The sequence below is a fragment of the Clinocottus analis genome, unplaced genomic scaffold (assembly GCF_023055335.1).
Source record: "Clinocottus analis isolate CAN_PGR_092001 unplaced genomic scaffold, fCliAna1.0.p SCAF_7, whole genome shotgun sequence".
NCBI classification, from domain to species: Eukaryota; Metazoa; Chordata; class Actinopteri; order Perciformes; family Cottidae; genus Clinocottus; species Clinocottus analis.
In genome coordinates this window covers 15433800-15448487 of record NW_027176229.1, presented here as the reverse complement: position 1 = coordinate 15448487, position 14688 = coordinate 15433800, and the positions used below count along the sequence as shown (strand labels likewise).

General features: G+C 38.8%; 3 protein-coding genes across 6 annotated transcripts; 1 reads left to right on the top strand and 2 right to left on the bottom strand.

Annotated features, from left to right (window-relative positions):
* Positions 1-1819: 1819 nt before the first annotated feature.
* Positions 1820-5384, bottom strand: LOC137805080 (betaine--homocysteine S-methyltransferase 1-like). 2 transcript variants are annotated; one of them, XM_068604780.1, is made up of 8 exons: positions 5279-5384; positions 4440-4572; positions 3990-4102; positions 3687-3878; positions 2967-3114; positions 2695-2877; positions 2319-2547; positions 1820-2147 (listed from the first exon to the last, which is right to left on the bottom strand). In XM_068604780.1, the coding sequence occupies exons 1-8, from the start codon at positions 5294-5296 to the stop codon at positions 2066-2068; spliced, it is 1098 nt and encodes a 365-aa protein (XP_068460881.1). In that variant the 5' UTR covers positions 5297-5384; the 3' UTR covers positions 1820-2065. The 2 variants fall into 2 exon arrangements, with proteins under 2 accessions (XP_068460881.1, XP_068460882.1); XM_068604781.1 differs by lacking the exon at positions 5279-5384 and adding an exon at positions 5138-5231.
* A 413-nt stretch (positions 5385-5797) lies between these two features.
* Positions 5798-11520, bottom strand: LOC137805078 (betaine--homocysteine S-methyltransferase 1-like). Of its 2 annotated transcripts, none has more exons than XM_068604775.1 (8): positions 11037-11520; positions 9975-10107; positions 9520-9632; positions 9217-9408; positions 8986-9133; positions 8700-8882; positions 7140-7368; positions 5798-6907 (listed from the first exon to the last, which is right to left on the bottom strand). In XM_068604775.1, exons 1-8 carry the CDS (start codon positions 11055-11057, stop codon positions 6790-6792), a joined length of 1137 nt encoding a protein of 378 aa, XP_068460876.1. In that variant the 5' UTR covers positions 11058-11520; the 3' UTR covers positions 5798-6789. The 2 variants fall into 2 exon arrangements, with proteins under 2 accessions (XP_068460876.1, XP_068460877.1); XM_068604776.1 differs by lacking the exon at positions 5798-6907 and adding an exon at positions 7449-7575 and having other exon boundaries at positions 7301-7368.
* A 56-nt stretch (positions 11521-11576) lies between these two features.
* Positions 11577-14621, top strand: cenph (centromere protein H). 2 transcript variants are annotated; one of them, XM_068604777.1, is made up of 10 exons: positions 11578-11832; positions 12503-12642; positions 12836-12891; positions 12972-13017; positions 13134-13202; positions 13307-13363; positions 13438-13501; positions 14077-14128; positions 14216-14376; positions 14458-14621. In XM_068604777.1, the coding sequence occupies exons 2-10, from the start codon at positions 12521-12523 to the stop codon at positions 14548-14550; spliced, it is 720 nt and encodes a 239-aa protein (XP_068460878.1). In that variant the 5' UTR covers positions 11578-11832; positions 12503-12520; the 3' UTR covers positions 14551-14621. The 2 variants fall into 2 exon arrangements, with proteins under 2 accessions (XP_068460879.1, XP_068460878.1); XM_068604778.1 differs by lacking the exon at positions 13307-13363 and having other exon boundaries at positions 11577-11832.
* Positions 14622-14688: the final 67 nt, after the last annotated feature.

The window sequence follows — 14688 nt, the reverse complement described above, 5'->3', positions numbered from 1 at the left end:
GTTGACTTCATGTGCTGTAGGAAATATCGTAATTTCCTGTGACATTTTAGATTACAGTTTTACCAACCTTCCCCTTATTGTTGCTATTACCATAATCCGTATATTAAACTGTAGCTACTAATAATGGTTATATTACACGTGTTTTATTTGAATGGTTACATTCATAGTAAATTATAGTTAAGGTACAGTCTCGCGAAATACTTCTCGGAGTTGACTGGGTTTGTATGTCCGAGGAGCATTTGAAGGCAACATTGGTATTTCAACTTGAGCAGGGCACGTAGGGACGTGCTGACGTGAAGCAGTAGATGCTTTGCAGAGTAGCCGCAGTATAGAAAACACTGCATGCAAACGAAGCTTTCAGATAATATCTATGGTAATGAAATACAAAAAAATACTTCAATATATATATATATATATATATATATCTATATATATTTTATGTAAAAAAACATTTTTTGGGAATGACTGATTTAAGTATAAAGTGACATTGCAGCATATATACAACATGTATATACAACTGTTTTACCAAGGTGTGGGAGAGATCAGTTGAGATCTCATTGTTTCCACATAATGACCATTTAAGTGGTCACAAATGTTAAATAGTATTTCCCTTTAACAGGAAACAAGATAGTAACAGAGATGACCTCTGCTTTGACGAGCTACATTGCACCATGGCCTATGATGCAATGTGCAAACATCTATCTAATAACATCTTATAGATACTGATGTATGATCACCTGCCTTAATAAGACAGGGTAAATGAAAGGGGTCAAGACAGAAATGGTGAGGCAAAATCCAAAGAGTAAACCCCAAACCTAAAGTGCAACGGACATTTAGTATCCTTGAAATATCCTTGAAGATGTGAAAAAGGCCTATCCTTGATCTCTATCTGTGACTATAATAATAATGGATTTAAAAATTCCGACCTGTATATTGAGTACAAGCTCAATGGTTGTCTCGCTAATGTGGCATACTGTGTCTTCAAAATAGGAACGTTAGGACTCTTATATTGTTGTTGAATATCCTGGTCAGAAATTGGTTGGTCAATATTGTTTTTTTATTTGATTTTTGTTGTGATATGTCAACACACTTATTGTTACTCCACATCTTGAAAGTTAATTTAAAGTGACTTTGATATGGGCATGGTTTCATGTTGTGTTAGCAACCTGGACTTTGAATCCAGTGGTCTAAGTTTAAATCTTGGTTAAACCTTGAGCTTTTGAGTCTGTGTGGCTCATGCTGTTCACACGCAGCATTATAATTATGCAAACCCATTTCTAGTAAGAATGCTCTGCAACAAATGTAGAGTAATTGAAATACCTGGGCTGGAGCTTCTTACATATTTATAAAACAATATGAACACATCATTTAAGAATGCACAAGTACCAGTGAATGAATAGACGGGCAATTCTCTCTAAAATTATAAGAGATTTGTCCTTAGCCCATGCTTCATTCTTCCACTAGGTGTCATTAAAAGCGGGCCAGTAGTTTTTTTTATTTAACCTTGTGGACAAACGGACAAACAAATTGATAAACTCAGCCGAAACGATAAACACGACCTTTGAATTTGGCTCTCGGAATTATTTTAATCTCAGTGAAGGGTGAGGGAGCAGCAGTAAATGAACAATCTTTATGGCTGAACCCAAATAATGGTCAGATAAGTGTCTCCTCAAATAAACCTGACTTGATTCAGTGTTTAATAAGTTACCAGCTGGCAATGGCTCATGTGTGAGGCACACAGTGAGAGAGAAGAGACTCTGGCTGGTAAAACAAATCAACATTTTTTGAAATGTTAGATTTGGAAAAAACAAGCAGCACATTTCCACAAACCAGCAACAAATCTGGTGTTACATACCAGATTTGCATTTATTTTACAACTAATAATTGCAGTGATTAGTAAAAAAATACAAGGTTTGTTTTAATGTAAAAAATATAAATGTCAGTTGTACACAGTTAAGAGATTATTTTTTTATCTGGTCAGTCAAAGGAATACAGAATAGTCACATTATGCTCAGAAGAATAGTGCCTGTGGTAACATATGCTTTATTCTTGCTGTTGAGGAACCTTATTCTGCTGGTTGGGCCATGGAAGGGCATTTGGGACGTCCAGAGGCAGGTAAAAGGTTTTCCCAGTACTCTCGACGAGCCCTAAGACAAATTAAGGTAGATCAGTTGGTTGTAAATCAACAGTTAACTGCGAAGCAGAAACAAACACTTTCCCCAGTTATCCTGTGCCCCATTTGATATATTATTTTATGTGTAAATGTCAGCTCTGTCTTTTCTAACAAAAAAATCAGCAAGTGTTCTGCTCAGTCTTACCTGGCTCTGACCCAGGGTTTAGTGTGCATCTCCAGAGCAGCTCCCCAGAGTCCGTGCTTCTCTGAAGCTGGCGGCAGGAATCCTCTCTCTGCAGCCAGCTCTTCAGCTATAGCTCTGATATGGTAGGCCTCAAATCCACAGCAGCCACCAATATAACGAATCCCAGCGTCGTAAGCCTCTCTTGTATATTGATGGACGTCCCAGCGGGTCATTGATCTGGTTTCCAATGCTGAGAGGAGAATAACATATGAGCATTTTTTCTTTCTTCAAACTGCATATATGGGGTGGCAAAAAGAGCTCTAGACCTACACACGTGCTTTATGCAATAGGAAGTTTGCTTTCTATTTTTTATTTCTACACAATAGAAAATACTGACCGAATGGGAACTCGGGTAGTGCGAGATATCCAGTGTGGTTGCACTCAGGTGTGTGAAAGCCCAGAGGTTGAATCATGAGATGAGCTTTGAGACCAGCTTTCTCTAATCCTGCTTTCATCAACTTCACGGTACGAATGCATGTCAGAGGGTCCAAGTGGCAATTTATTCCAACAATGTCAGCTCCTGCACGTGAACAAATAAAACATATTCAGATTGTGGAGGTAAAGCACAAAGTCAAACTTGAAGAACCACATCACAAAAGGCCAGTTTACCGGCTTTGACCAGTCTGACAGCACACTCTCCAGGTGGGACTCCTTTCATGTCTCCTTGAGGGGAGATGCACAGTGTTGCACCCACTGGTTTCCTGCTGGTCTTCAGCACCTCCACTGCCCACACTGCCTCTTCCACATGCTCAAAGTACTACAGAGAAAATGCAATCAATGAAGCGTGGTTTGAAAAAAAAACTGTAAACAAGAAAAAAAAAGAAAATGTAATTGATCAAAATAAAGAAATGTTGTCACAATGTGCGAAGAAAAAATAGCCTATATACTTTGGTTAAGTTTGGTCTCCACCAACCCACAGGAAATATATCTGCCTCTTAAGCTGCTTACATGCTCAACCTTCTTTACCAGCTAGTTGCTGACTTTTTGTATGTTACTGAGGACTTGGCAGGTAGCCAATGGGTTTATCTGAGGTTATAAGATAAGATAAAATAATTTTTTATTAGTCCCGTAGTGGGGAAATTACAGGATTATAGGATCATTCCACACAAGAGACACATTAAATATAAATCAAGTATATTTATATTATTTTATAAGAACCAAAACAGTGAGACAAAAAAAGGTCATGTATAGAGTTGTCTAGCTATTATTACATGATCATTATTATTACAATCACTTGATTAATGGTTCAAATCAAGCACAATACAATTGATTGTACATAGTTATTCTCCATGTAAATAAACATACAATTATTCCTTTTGCTGGTCATACCTCCACAATAAAGAAATCAATGTCTTTCTTGAGGAAGTCGTCCATCTGTTTCTTAAAGATGGCCTTTACTTCAGTCTCACTGTGACTCTTCACATAACAGGGAGTCTGAGACACCCCCCCAGCGACCAATGCATCACCCTCACTGGCTACCTCCTTGGCCAGGTCACAAGCTGCTTCATTGATCTGAGCCCCCTAGATCAGACAAATGCAGAGTGAACCATTAGACTGTTATTTGGATCATGTTCATTCTGTAATGTGAAACAGAACAATGATCCTATTTGATGAGAAAGGTTTTGTACTGACGGTGATGCTGGTGACATTGCCACTGATATCCAGTTTATCCTCACTGCAGTAGAAGGTGAATGTCTGGATCACATTGGCTCCTGCTCTCAGGAACTCCCTGTGCAGCTGCCGCACTGGCAGCAAGACAGAGAGAGACTTCTGTGAAACAAATCAAAGAGATAGACTCTGCTCGAATCTGATTGCATTGTCTTTAAGAGAGGCCATCTGTACAAATAAGTTATAGTTTTTATTGGGATTACATATTCCTATAAAAGTGTTAAATCAAATTACCATAAACTAACTGACTAACAGGCTGCCTGGATACTGCAGGAATACTGATAGACACAATGTAGGTGCATTTATAACCTGTTATGTAAAGTTTAATGGAAACTTGGCACAGATTCAGACAGTTGGTTAAGAAGATGGCAGATTTCTTGCCCCTAGGTTAATCCAGCAATGGGCGGTGTATACCTGCTTCAGGATGTTCAACCGCTGCCTCAGGGGTCCAGTGTCCAGCCTTCACATAGCCACGCCGCTCTAGCTGCATCACATACCCTCCATCACCTACAACCACCTCCCCAGCATTTAGTCGCTCCAAGATACCCTGAATGCACACACACACACACACACACACACACACACACACACACACACACACACACACACACACACAGTTACTGTACAAATAAAAAGCACGCATGCACAAACATATATTATAGAAATATCCCTTCAGGCCTAAAACTAAAATGCTGAACTCACTTTAGAGACAGCTAACTGCCTCTTCAGGTTTTATATAACAAGTTCTGCTCATTTGAAATGGTTTGAGTTTCCCTTTTGTGAAATACTCCAAATAATCATTTTAGATATTCAGATTTACCATGTATCCTGAACTATAAGCCAACGTGTTAAAAATAATTCCTTACTGTTTACAAGCCATTGAAATGATATTCAGGGTTTATGTTACAGTGTACTCCGCCAATCTCCCTTACTAAAAATGTACAGATATTTATAAATGTGACACCAGTTCTAAAAATATCGGAAGATGAATAACAAAACTGTTAAAATAGTGTGACAAAACATCGTAGCTCAAAAAAAATGCAAGTATAATCATTAGCTCTAGTCATTTGGAAAATTCAGTCCATAGTCACAAGCTACAGGACAAGACCTACCTGCTCAGGTGAATACAACCTCGGTGTCGGGGAAGTTCACCTAACATTGAATTCTTGACAGTCGATGCACTCGTTGCCCAGTTTCATTAAATTCCCCGTCGGTCAAATCATGAGATAACTTTTCGTGTTTCTTTCACTCACCCTCTTCTTGCTCTCCATTCCTCTTCAGGTGCTTGCAGAACTTTAAAAGCAACTACGATCACAGCTCGACAACTAGAAACAACAACGACACGGGTCGTGCTCTGGATAACCGCTCCCGCAGATACAAGCGAACGTCACTCATTGAGTGGGAGGAGCCAGCAGCAGCAGAGGTGCATGTAGTAGAACAATGAAAAGCAGTACGTGTATTTCCAATGCTAATAGCAAAAAGTAACAACTAATAATAATGTTAATAGTCAATAGCTGTCAAATATGTGCTATGTGAATGTGTGCCAAATGTATTAAAGTGGCCAACAGTTGTTTTAACGTCTGTATGTAGTCAACAACTGACTGTCAAATTAAAAAAAGTTAAATTAAGCAACATCTTAACAGTATGTATTATTACAGATTTCTAATTTAACTGGAATAATTATAATTAACATATACATTATCTTTTTTTCAAGTAGAAAAGGCTGGATTTAAAACAAAAAGCTTATCAAAAAAATATGACTGTAGAAATTAAATGAATAAATGAAATAAAGTCCTTTATTTTAGAAAGAAATATTTAACTGAATTGTCATGCAGCTTCAAATTCAGTTTATTCTGGCGTCAAGTAAAAAGAGCCAAGATATTATATTCTAGTCATCTAAAAAGAGAAATGTTTGTGCAGGGACTTTATCTGGTTATTAAACCACTTTTTTTTTTCAACCACCTCATTTCTGATCTCTGTTCACACCCTTGTTGGTCAGTTAATTCATGTGTTGGGGTCCTGATCATATTGGGCTCTTAAGTTTATATTTCTGTGCCTTAATTTTGGATGCGAGTTGGTCCGTTTGCTTTAAAGATCTGTGCTTTGTATCGCTGAGCATGAGACATACTGCTTTTTAAAAGGTTGTGGGAATAATAAACATATATGAGTCTGTTGATTCTTGGTTGAAGGCTCTGGTTAAGATGTCCACATTTGAGGAAGCTCGTCAGCTTCTCGACAAGAGCCGTCACTTGAGTGTAGCCTGCCACTGACTCGTTGACGAACATGCCGCTGAGTCGCCTTTTCTATATACAGTAACAAATATAGCATTGCTTTAAAAAAAATAAGAAAGGATTGTTGGAAAAACAAGATCAATTTATTATTTTCATATATTTGGTATAAATCTTTTCACAGCAGATTAAAACAATCAATCAACAACTGATACATCTAAGACTGTGTTTCACAACTTATATCCTTAGTAATTAGTAAAAGGCAAACAGTGTGAAATGTATCAGGTGAAAAGTTAGTTCATAACGTTACAGGAAAAAGAAAGTTGATTTACTGATGACTGATCCCAAGTAATGAAAGGAGATAATTGGACAGACTAAATCTTAAAGGGAAATAATGAAAGGGCCCATTACGTTTTGAATCAGTACAAAGATATTCAAAAATCTCTGTAAACAACTGGCTGTTAGATCAGATCCTTAACTCTCATTCTTGAGATAAGAAAGTGGATAATCTGATCAGATTCAGTGTCTATAAGAGATTATGTTGGTTTGTTAGATTCCAGCTTTTTTTCATAATCATCAGCTGCTGTGGTCATTGAAGGGCATTTGGGACGTCCAGAAGCAGGTAAAAGGTTTTCCCAGTACTCTCGTCGAGCCCTAAAACAAATGTTGGTAGATTAGTTTGTTGGAAACCAGCACTTGTGCAAATCCAGAACTTAAATCTCTTTTCCCCTGTTATTTTGTCTCCTTTGTAACAACTGTCAATGTGCCATCGCATGTACAATACATACTACAGTTTGCAGTCTTTTGTTTAAAAAAAACAAAACAGCTCAATGCAGATGTAGCAGCTTAGTTTGAATATAGCAGCTGTGAGTCTGCTCAGTCTTACCTGGCTCTGACCCAGGGTTTAGTGTGCATCTCCAGAGCGGCTCCCCAGAGTCCGTGCTTCTCTGAAGCTGGCGGCAGGAATCCTCTCTCTGCAGCCAGCTCTTCAGCTATAGCTCTGATATGGTAGGCTTCAAATCCACAGCAGCCACCAATGTAGCGAATCCCAGCGTCGTAAGCCTCTCTTGTATATTGATGGACGTCCCAGCGGGTCATAGCTCTGGTCTCCATCGCTGAGAGGAGAATAATATATGTACGTCCTTAAGAATGTATACTTAAATATACAAAAATACAGTTTGCAAACTAACAATACCCCTTAGCTGCTCAAAGAGGTCTCAAAGGATGTGCTGCTCAGCTGTGCGTGGTCTTTTTGCGCATCTTCAACCTGAGCCTTAGTCTTATAGTTGCCCATGTCCTGTGGAAGACATCATGCCTGGTTCCTGTCCCCCCAAAAAACAACCACACAACCTTAGTGACTACGGACCAGTGGCTCTGACTTGATGTCATGAAGTCACTGGAGCGCCATGGTCCAGAGGCACCATCGTTCATTACTGGAGCCATCTCTGGACCCTCTGCAGTTGGCCTATACCAGCTTCATATTGGAGTGGAAGACACCATCATCTTTCTGCTGCACAGAGCTTATACTCACCTGGAAGAGACAGACAGCACTGTGTTCATTGATTTTTTTTTCTTCAGTGTTTTAACACCAGAAGACCTGCCCTGCTCAGCACTAAGATACTGGACATGAATGTAGGTGCTCCACGAGTGGCATGGATAAGCAACTGCATCACAGGTTGGCCAGAGTTGTCCATAGAGACAATAAGACGTGATGGACTAAAAATAATAATGGTCTGTTTTATCACTTGGTGGTGGCCAGCGTCATCTTCTAGACATTTTAGTGTGCTAGGGAAGCAGGCAGAAGGCAGCTGATGCCGAAAGAACAATAAGCTCATCATGAAAGCTGGTTCTGTCCTGGGAATGGAACTGGAGTCTGTGGTGGAGGTTTCAGAGAGGAGGCTGCTGAGGGAAGTACTCAGTATTCTGGACAATGCCTCTCAGCCCTACACGCCACACTGAATTTACTTCAGAGCACATTCAGCCGTAGACTACAACCACTGTGGTGCACAGAACGCCACAGGACATCTTTTCTACCTGGCCATCAAACTCCTCCCCCTTCTGCAGGTGGACAGCTAAATCATCGGACACTTACAACAATAACCACATCAATATTACATTTTACATTTTAATCTCAAGTGCATAGTTTTTTGTTTTTCACCTGTAATCTTTGATTAAATCTTCAGGATTATTACAATTATATTTTATCTTATCTTACAGTTCCATGGTTGGGTCATTTGAGCTGGATTATGTAATCCTAGACCCATAAATCCCTATTTGGCTAACATTGCGTCTTGAACTCTTTAAACCTCAGCATAAGTGTTGCTATTGTCTGTTGCATCTGCAATTCTTTAATTGTTCTGTTTGGTGCAAAAACAAGACATTACATTAATGTAGTAGGAAAACAGTCTTTTTTCATTCTGCACAAAAGTATTATTTAAATACTGACCGAAGGGGTACTCAGGTAGGCTGGTGTATCCACCGAAGTTGCACTCAGGTGTGTGAAAGCCCAGAGGTTGAATCATGAGATGAGCTTTGAGACCAGCTTTCTCTAATCCTGCTTTCATCAACTTCACGGTACGAAGGCATGTTAGAGGGTCCAAGTGGCAATTTATTCCAACAATGTCAGCACCTGCACATGAACACAAACACCAACAAAATATTCAGATAACACAACGAAAACAGGATTACATTTTTGTCAACTTGAAGATTCACATCACAAAAGGCCAGTTTACCGGCTTTGACCAGTCTGACAGCACACTCTCCAGGTGGGACTCCTTTCATGTCTCCTTGAGGGGAGATGCACAGTGTTGCACCCACTGGTTTCCTGCTGGTCTTCAGCACCTCCACTGCCCACACTGCCTCTTCCACATGATCAACAAACTGAAGGAGTGATGAACACTGAACGTAAGCACATTACCATTTGTTGCCATTTGTACAGTTATTCCTCTTAGTGCGGCCCATACCTCCACAATAAAGAAATCAATGTCCTTCTTGAGGAAGTCGTCCATCTGTTTCTTAAAGATGGCCTTTACTTCAGTCTCACTGTGAGTCGTCACATAACAGGGAGTCTTGGATACACACCCAGCGACCAATGCATCACCCTCACCGGCTACCTCCCTGGCCAGGTCACAAGCTGCTTCATTGATCTGAGCCCCCTAGATCAGACAAATGCAGAGTGAACCATCAGACTGTTATTTGGATCATGTTCATTCTGTAATGTGAAACAGAACAATGATCCTATTTGATGAGAAAGGTTTTGTACTGACGGTGATGCTGGTGACATTGCCACTGATATCCAGTTTATCCTCACTGCAGTAGAAGGTGAATGTCTGGATCACATTGGCTCCTGCTCTCAGGAACTCCCTGTGCAGCTGCCGCACTGGCAGCAAGACAGAGAGAGACTTCTGTGAAACAAATTAAAGAGATAGACTCTGCTCGAATCTGATTGCATTGTCTTTAAGAGAGGCCATCTGTCCAAATAAGTTATAGTTTTAGTTTTTATTGGGATTACATATTCCTATAAAAGTGTTAATCAAATTACCACAAACTAACTGACTAACAGGCTGCCTGGATACTGCAGGAATACTGATAGACACAATGTAGGTGCATTTATAACCTGTTATGTAAAGTTTAATGGAAACTTGGCACAGATTCAGACAGTTGGTTAAGAAGAGGGCAGATTTCTTGCCCCGGAGTTAATCCAGCAATGGGCGGTGTATACCTGCTTCAGGATGTTCAACCGCTGCCTCAGGGGTCCAGTGTCCAGCCTTCACATAGCCACGCCGCTCTAGCTGCATCACATACCCTCCATCACCTACAACCACCTCCCCAGCATTTAGTCGCTCCAAGATACCCTGAATACGCACACGCACACACACATACACACACACACACACACACACACACACACACACACACACACACACACACACACACACACAGTGATCAAGTGAATTAATTACTAGGTATAACATAACTTATGCCAGGAGCACACTGCCTAGTTGAAATGAGTTTTTGTCAGGCCTCCTGATTTTATTCTAATCAGTTTAAATTAACCAATTAAATTATCTCAGAGTAAACTGTAAAAGTGTGATTCTATTGTAAGAAAAACATTTACGCTTAATCAGTTACTGTTTCACTGTTATATTCAGACTCCTCATTGAACTGTCTCTGTTTAATCTTACACACAAACTTGCCATGTCTCCTGATAGCCATGAGACTGAGGAATCTGTAGGTTTCTGTCTGAAAGAACGTGCAGTTCTTTAGTTTTCACGTGACCCTTTCTTGCAAAACCACTCTACAGGATGATGGGAGGAAAGGTTCATGATTAGGCTGAAGACGTCATGAGGGTTTTTGTTTGTGGGTCATAATGTGTATTTAAGAGGTGGTTCTTTGATAGATCGTCTTGGATATGCAATTTGTCTATCACGTTGTACTTCTGACTCTGCTCCTTCCTTGCAACGAATACATGTCTTGATGAATGATTTTACCACCAGATGTCAAGTACATTTTTCTAACAGATACATATCCGTAGCTAACGGAGCCTAGACTATTCTGGTCTGTTATTAGACACTGTGCATGAAAATATTCATGTTCAATAACAGGTCTGCTCGAATAAAGAACTCGCACACTATTCAGAAATGGCACGTCAAAGTTGCACGTTAACTTGGAGGCAGTCCGCGACGTGTGGATTGCATAATTAACTGCTCGAAGGAAAGCGTTATGAAACAGTTCACGACGTTCAAAATGCATGCGACAGATAGGTCCGGGACGTGACTCTTACCCTTCTCTTCTTGCTCTCCATCGTCGACAAAGTCTCGGCACAGTCTTCAGGAACAGGCTTGCCTTGCACTCGATGATATTAATATGGCCTCTGGTCACTAAAATTATGTTTCACGAGAGGTAGCCATGTTTAAGCTATTAACCACTCGCCTGCCAGCGTATCATAGCACATAATTATTTGACAACTGTAAATTGTTGTCTTGTATTTGTATATTAATATTCTTAGAATTAATAATTAGGAACGTCTGAACTTTTTTTTTTAAATTATCCGAACACCAACGATCACAATCTGTAATCCTTTCTACAGAAGGTTTGGGCACTGGCACTGCAAAATAAATGACTAGCAAATCTACCTTTACCTTGAAAAGCAATGACACGTAAGAGTACCCTACTACCTAGTAAGGAAGTAGGTTAGCTAATAATTATCAAATAAGGCAATGAATAACATCAGTGGCTCGTTTTCTTTTTTCGAACTCGACACACTACTCGGCTCTCGCCTCCAGGGGGCGCTGTTCAATTTAATCGGACCCCGTAATGTGACGTCACTTCCTGGCGGGATTTCAATCTGAAAAAGGATGTAAACAAAACTGGTCAACGAGTCCTACTTAATTCGAAAAATTGTATATTTATTGTCAACATTGTAATCCACCTTTTTAGTAACTTACCGTAACTAACCTGTGTAACGTTTACCTACCGGTAGAGAGGACGACGTCATGTCTGAATAACGTTAACGTTAGCGTAGTCTTTATTTGATTTAGAGTTAACGTTACTTGCAACGTGAACCTCCATCAAACAAGGTGAGCCATCTTAACCCAGTTAATGAAGCGTGAATACCTCAAAGAGCCTCGATATAACCTCTGCTACGTTACATAGACGTTGTATATTAACCGAGTATTTATTTGTTCTGTTATTTTGTCCTTCCTTTAAAATAAGATCAAATAAAATAATCCTATATTAGTCCCGCAGTGGGGAAATTTCAGGATTAAAGCAGCAAGGGACACATAGTAAAATAAAATAAACAAGTACTATAACTGTCAGGCCGGGACTGGCGGTGTGACATAAACAGTAAAACAGTAAATGATCTACTATAGCAGTATTATATATATACAGACAATACAAATGTATTTAAAATGTATTTATATTTCACCAGTTGAAGTAATTAAAGTGACAGGCAAACATTTTCCTTATATTTTGGTTATCATACATATAATTACCTTACTTACAAATATTTCCTGCTGGACAATTCAGTGATTCACTCACTGTTGCCTGTCTTATAAACCAGTTAATTAGTTTCTTACTATTACATTTACACTTATATAGTGTATACAGTGTGGCTGTTTTTATATTGTTTTCTTTCTTGGATATTAGCTTATTATGTAGCACATGAGTAGTTATTAATTATTTCGGGTCTAAAATACTAAAATGGTTAAACTCCTTTGATCTGAAATATCTAATTTGTCCGGACAGTCATCACCCAGTTTTGTGATGGACCCATCTGACAATGTGGGGAACCTCCACCACATGGCGCAGCCTGTGGCACTGAGTTATAGTCCGGCTCCTGAAGGCTCCACCGGACAGAACGACGCCCCGCCTGCAGACATGCTGAGGTTCTTTATCCACTTCTGTCTATTAAATACTTCTTTTTTTATGGTTGAGTGCTGGTTTATTAATGAATCAGACCTTTACACGAGTGTTCAAAAGTCCTATCCACCTGGATCATGCAACCACAACAGCATATGACCCGTTGACATAAGATAATGATTAGGAGCTTTTTTAAATTGTTGAAACTACTGTTTTTAGAATAAAACAACAGATGTCCAACCAGTGCTTTGAGATGTCTGTGCAGCTACAATCAGGTAAGTAACAAGCATTTTTCCTTCAAATTGAACTGTCATTAAGAGTAAAAACAAAGCATTAGTATTGTTTCCTAAAACAGGAAAAAGTAAGAGATCGTGCAGCACATCTGAAGCTGAGAGAGAACTGTGAGTATTTAATATGATGCTATTGATGTTGATTCAAAATGTTGACCACCTGTAATATAAGAGTCCATTTTAAATTGTATACTGTTATCAAATATATATTTTTATAAATGTTGCAGGTCCGATTATGTTAATGAACTGGACCGAGTCAAGACAATTAATTTCAACAGCACTTTGACACTGCACAGGTAAACCGATGACATATATTTGTTCATGAAAATAACATCTATACAGAAGTATAATAAAGAAGCCATACACTTTGACCAATCGTTGATTAATGGTTGTCTTTTAGAATGCAAATGTGGCACGCTATTGGAGAAAAACTGAAACAGAATAATTCAGAGGCACTGTAAGTCAATTCACAACATATTGACACAAATAAAAAACACATTTGGGATTATTTTGACACTTTGTTTTTCTCAGTCCCCTGAAAGCTGAGAATGATCGCTGCATGGCTCTTTGTTCACAAATAAAACAACTTCAGCAGGTAAGCATTAAGTATTGTGTGTGTGTGTGTGTGTGTATATTATATATATATATATATATATATATATATATATATATATATATATATATATATATATATATATATATATATATATATATATATATATATTAGTGTCTGCAATTTTATTACCGTGTTAAAAAAAACAGTTGTATATATTAAATAGTTTTATAACTGCTTTGCCATCAGTGGTACTGTTTATGCTGTCAGTGGACACCACATTAGATGAACTACTGCATTTCTGGCTGGCATTGCAGACAATACAGCTGAAAAGAGTTCTTAAGGCCCTTCTTTATATAGTTATTATTCAAGACCATTTTGGATATATTCTGGAAGTAGAGCAAAGGTCTTAAAGTGTTAAAGCTAGGCTGTCAACAGAATTAGTACCAATAGTTGAATAGAACAAACACTCAAGGAAACTCAACAGAGGCAAATGTATTTTCTTTTCTTTATTCGTCAAAAAAAAAAAAAAACTCAACGTAGAATTGTATTCATCAATAGTGTTCTGTGAAATTGAGATAATTTATTCTGAACCAGATTCCTTTTAAAAAAAACAGGAGTCAAGAGATTTTCAAGATGAAATCACAGAAATACAGAAGAAGAGGCTCGGTACGTTTTATAATCTGTTACGAATATTATTAGATATTGATTGAGTTTTTTCACGGTTCAGTTTGCTGACATTTTGTGTGTGTGTAGAGATGAAGCGGCTCACGCATGAGAAAATGAAAGCGATGGATGAGTTGATGTTGAAGACAGGGCACCCACATACAGAGAAGTACAAAGCTGTGTTGGAGAGAGGCCAGGCGAACCTTGAGAAATACAAGAAGATGACCGTCATGACACAGAACGTCCTCAGGGTAAAAATATTGGACAGAAATTGTCTTACTGTATCTGTATCTGTTGGTACAAAGTGTATTAATGAAAGTGTTTATTTTCAGGGCATCCTCTTGGCCTGTAAAGTCAACTGGCTGGATGATCCCAAACTTCGAGACATTGCCATGACGCTCGAAGAATTTCCCATTTCTGACTAGAAAAGGAATCCATGTACTGCATGTGTGTCTGTTTTATAATTGCCAATAAATTATCAATAAATCTGCTAAAACTAGTACTGTTATGTGATCAATAAAATAAAAGACAATGTAGAGGACGTCCAGCTGCCACCAGAGGGC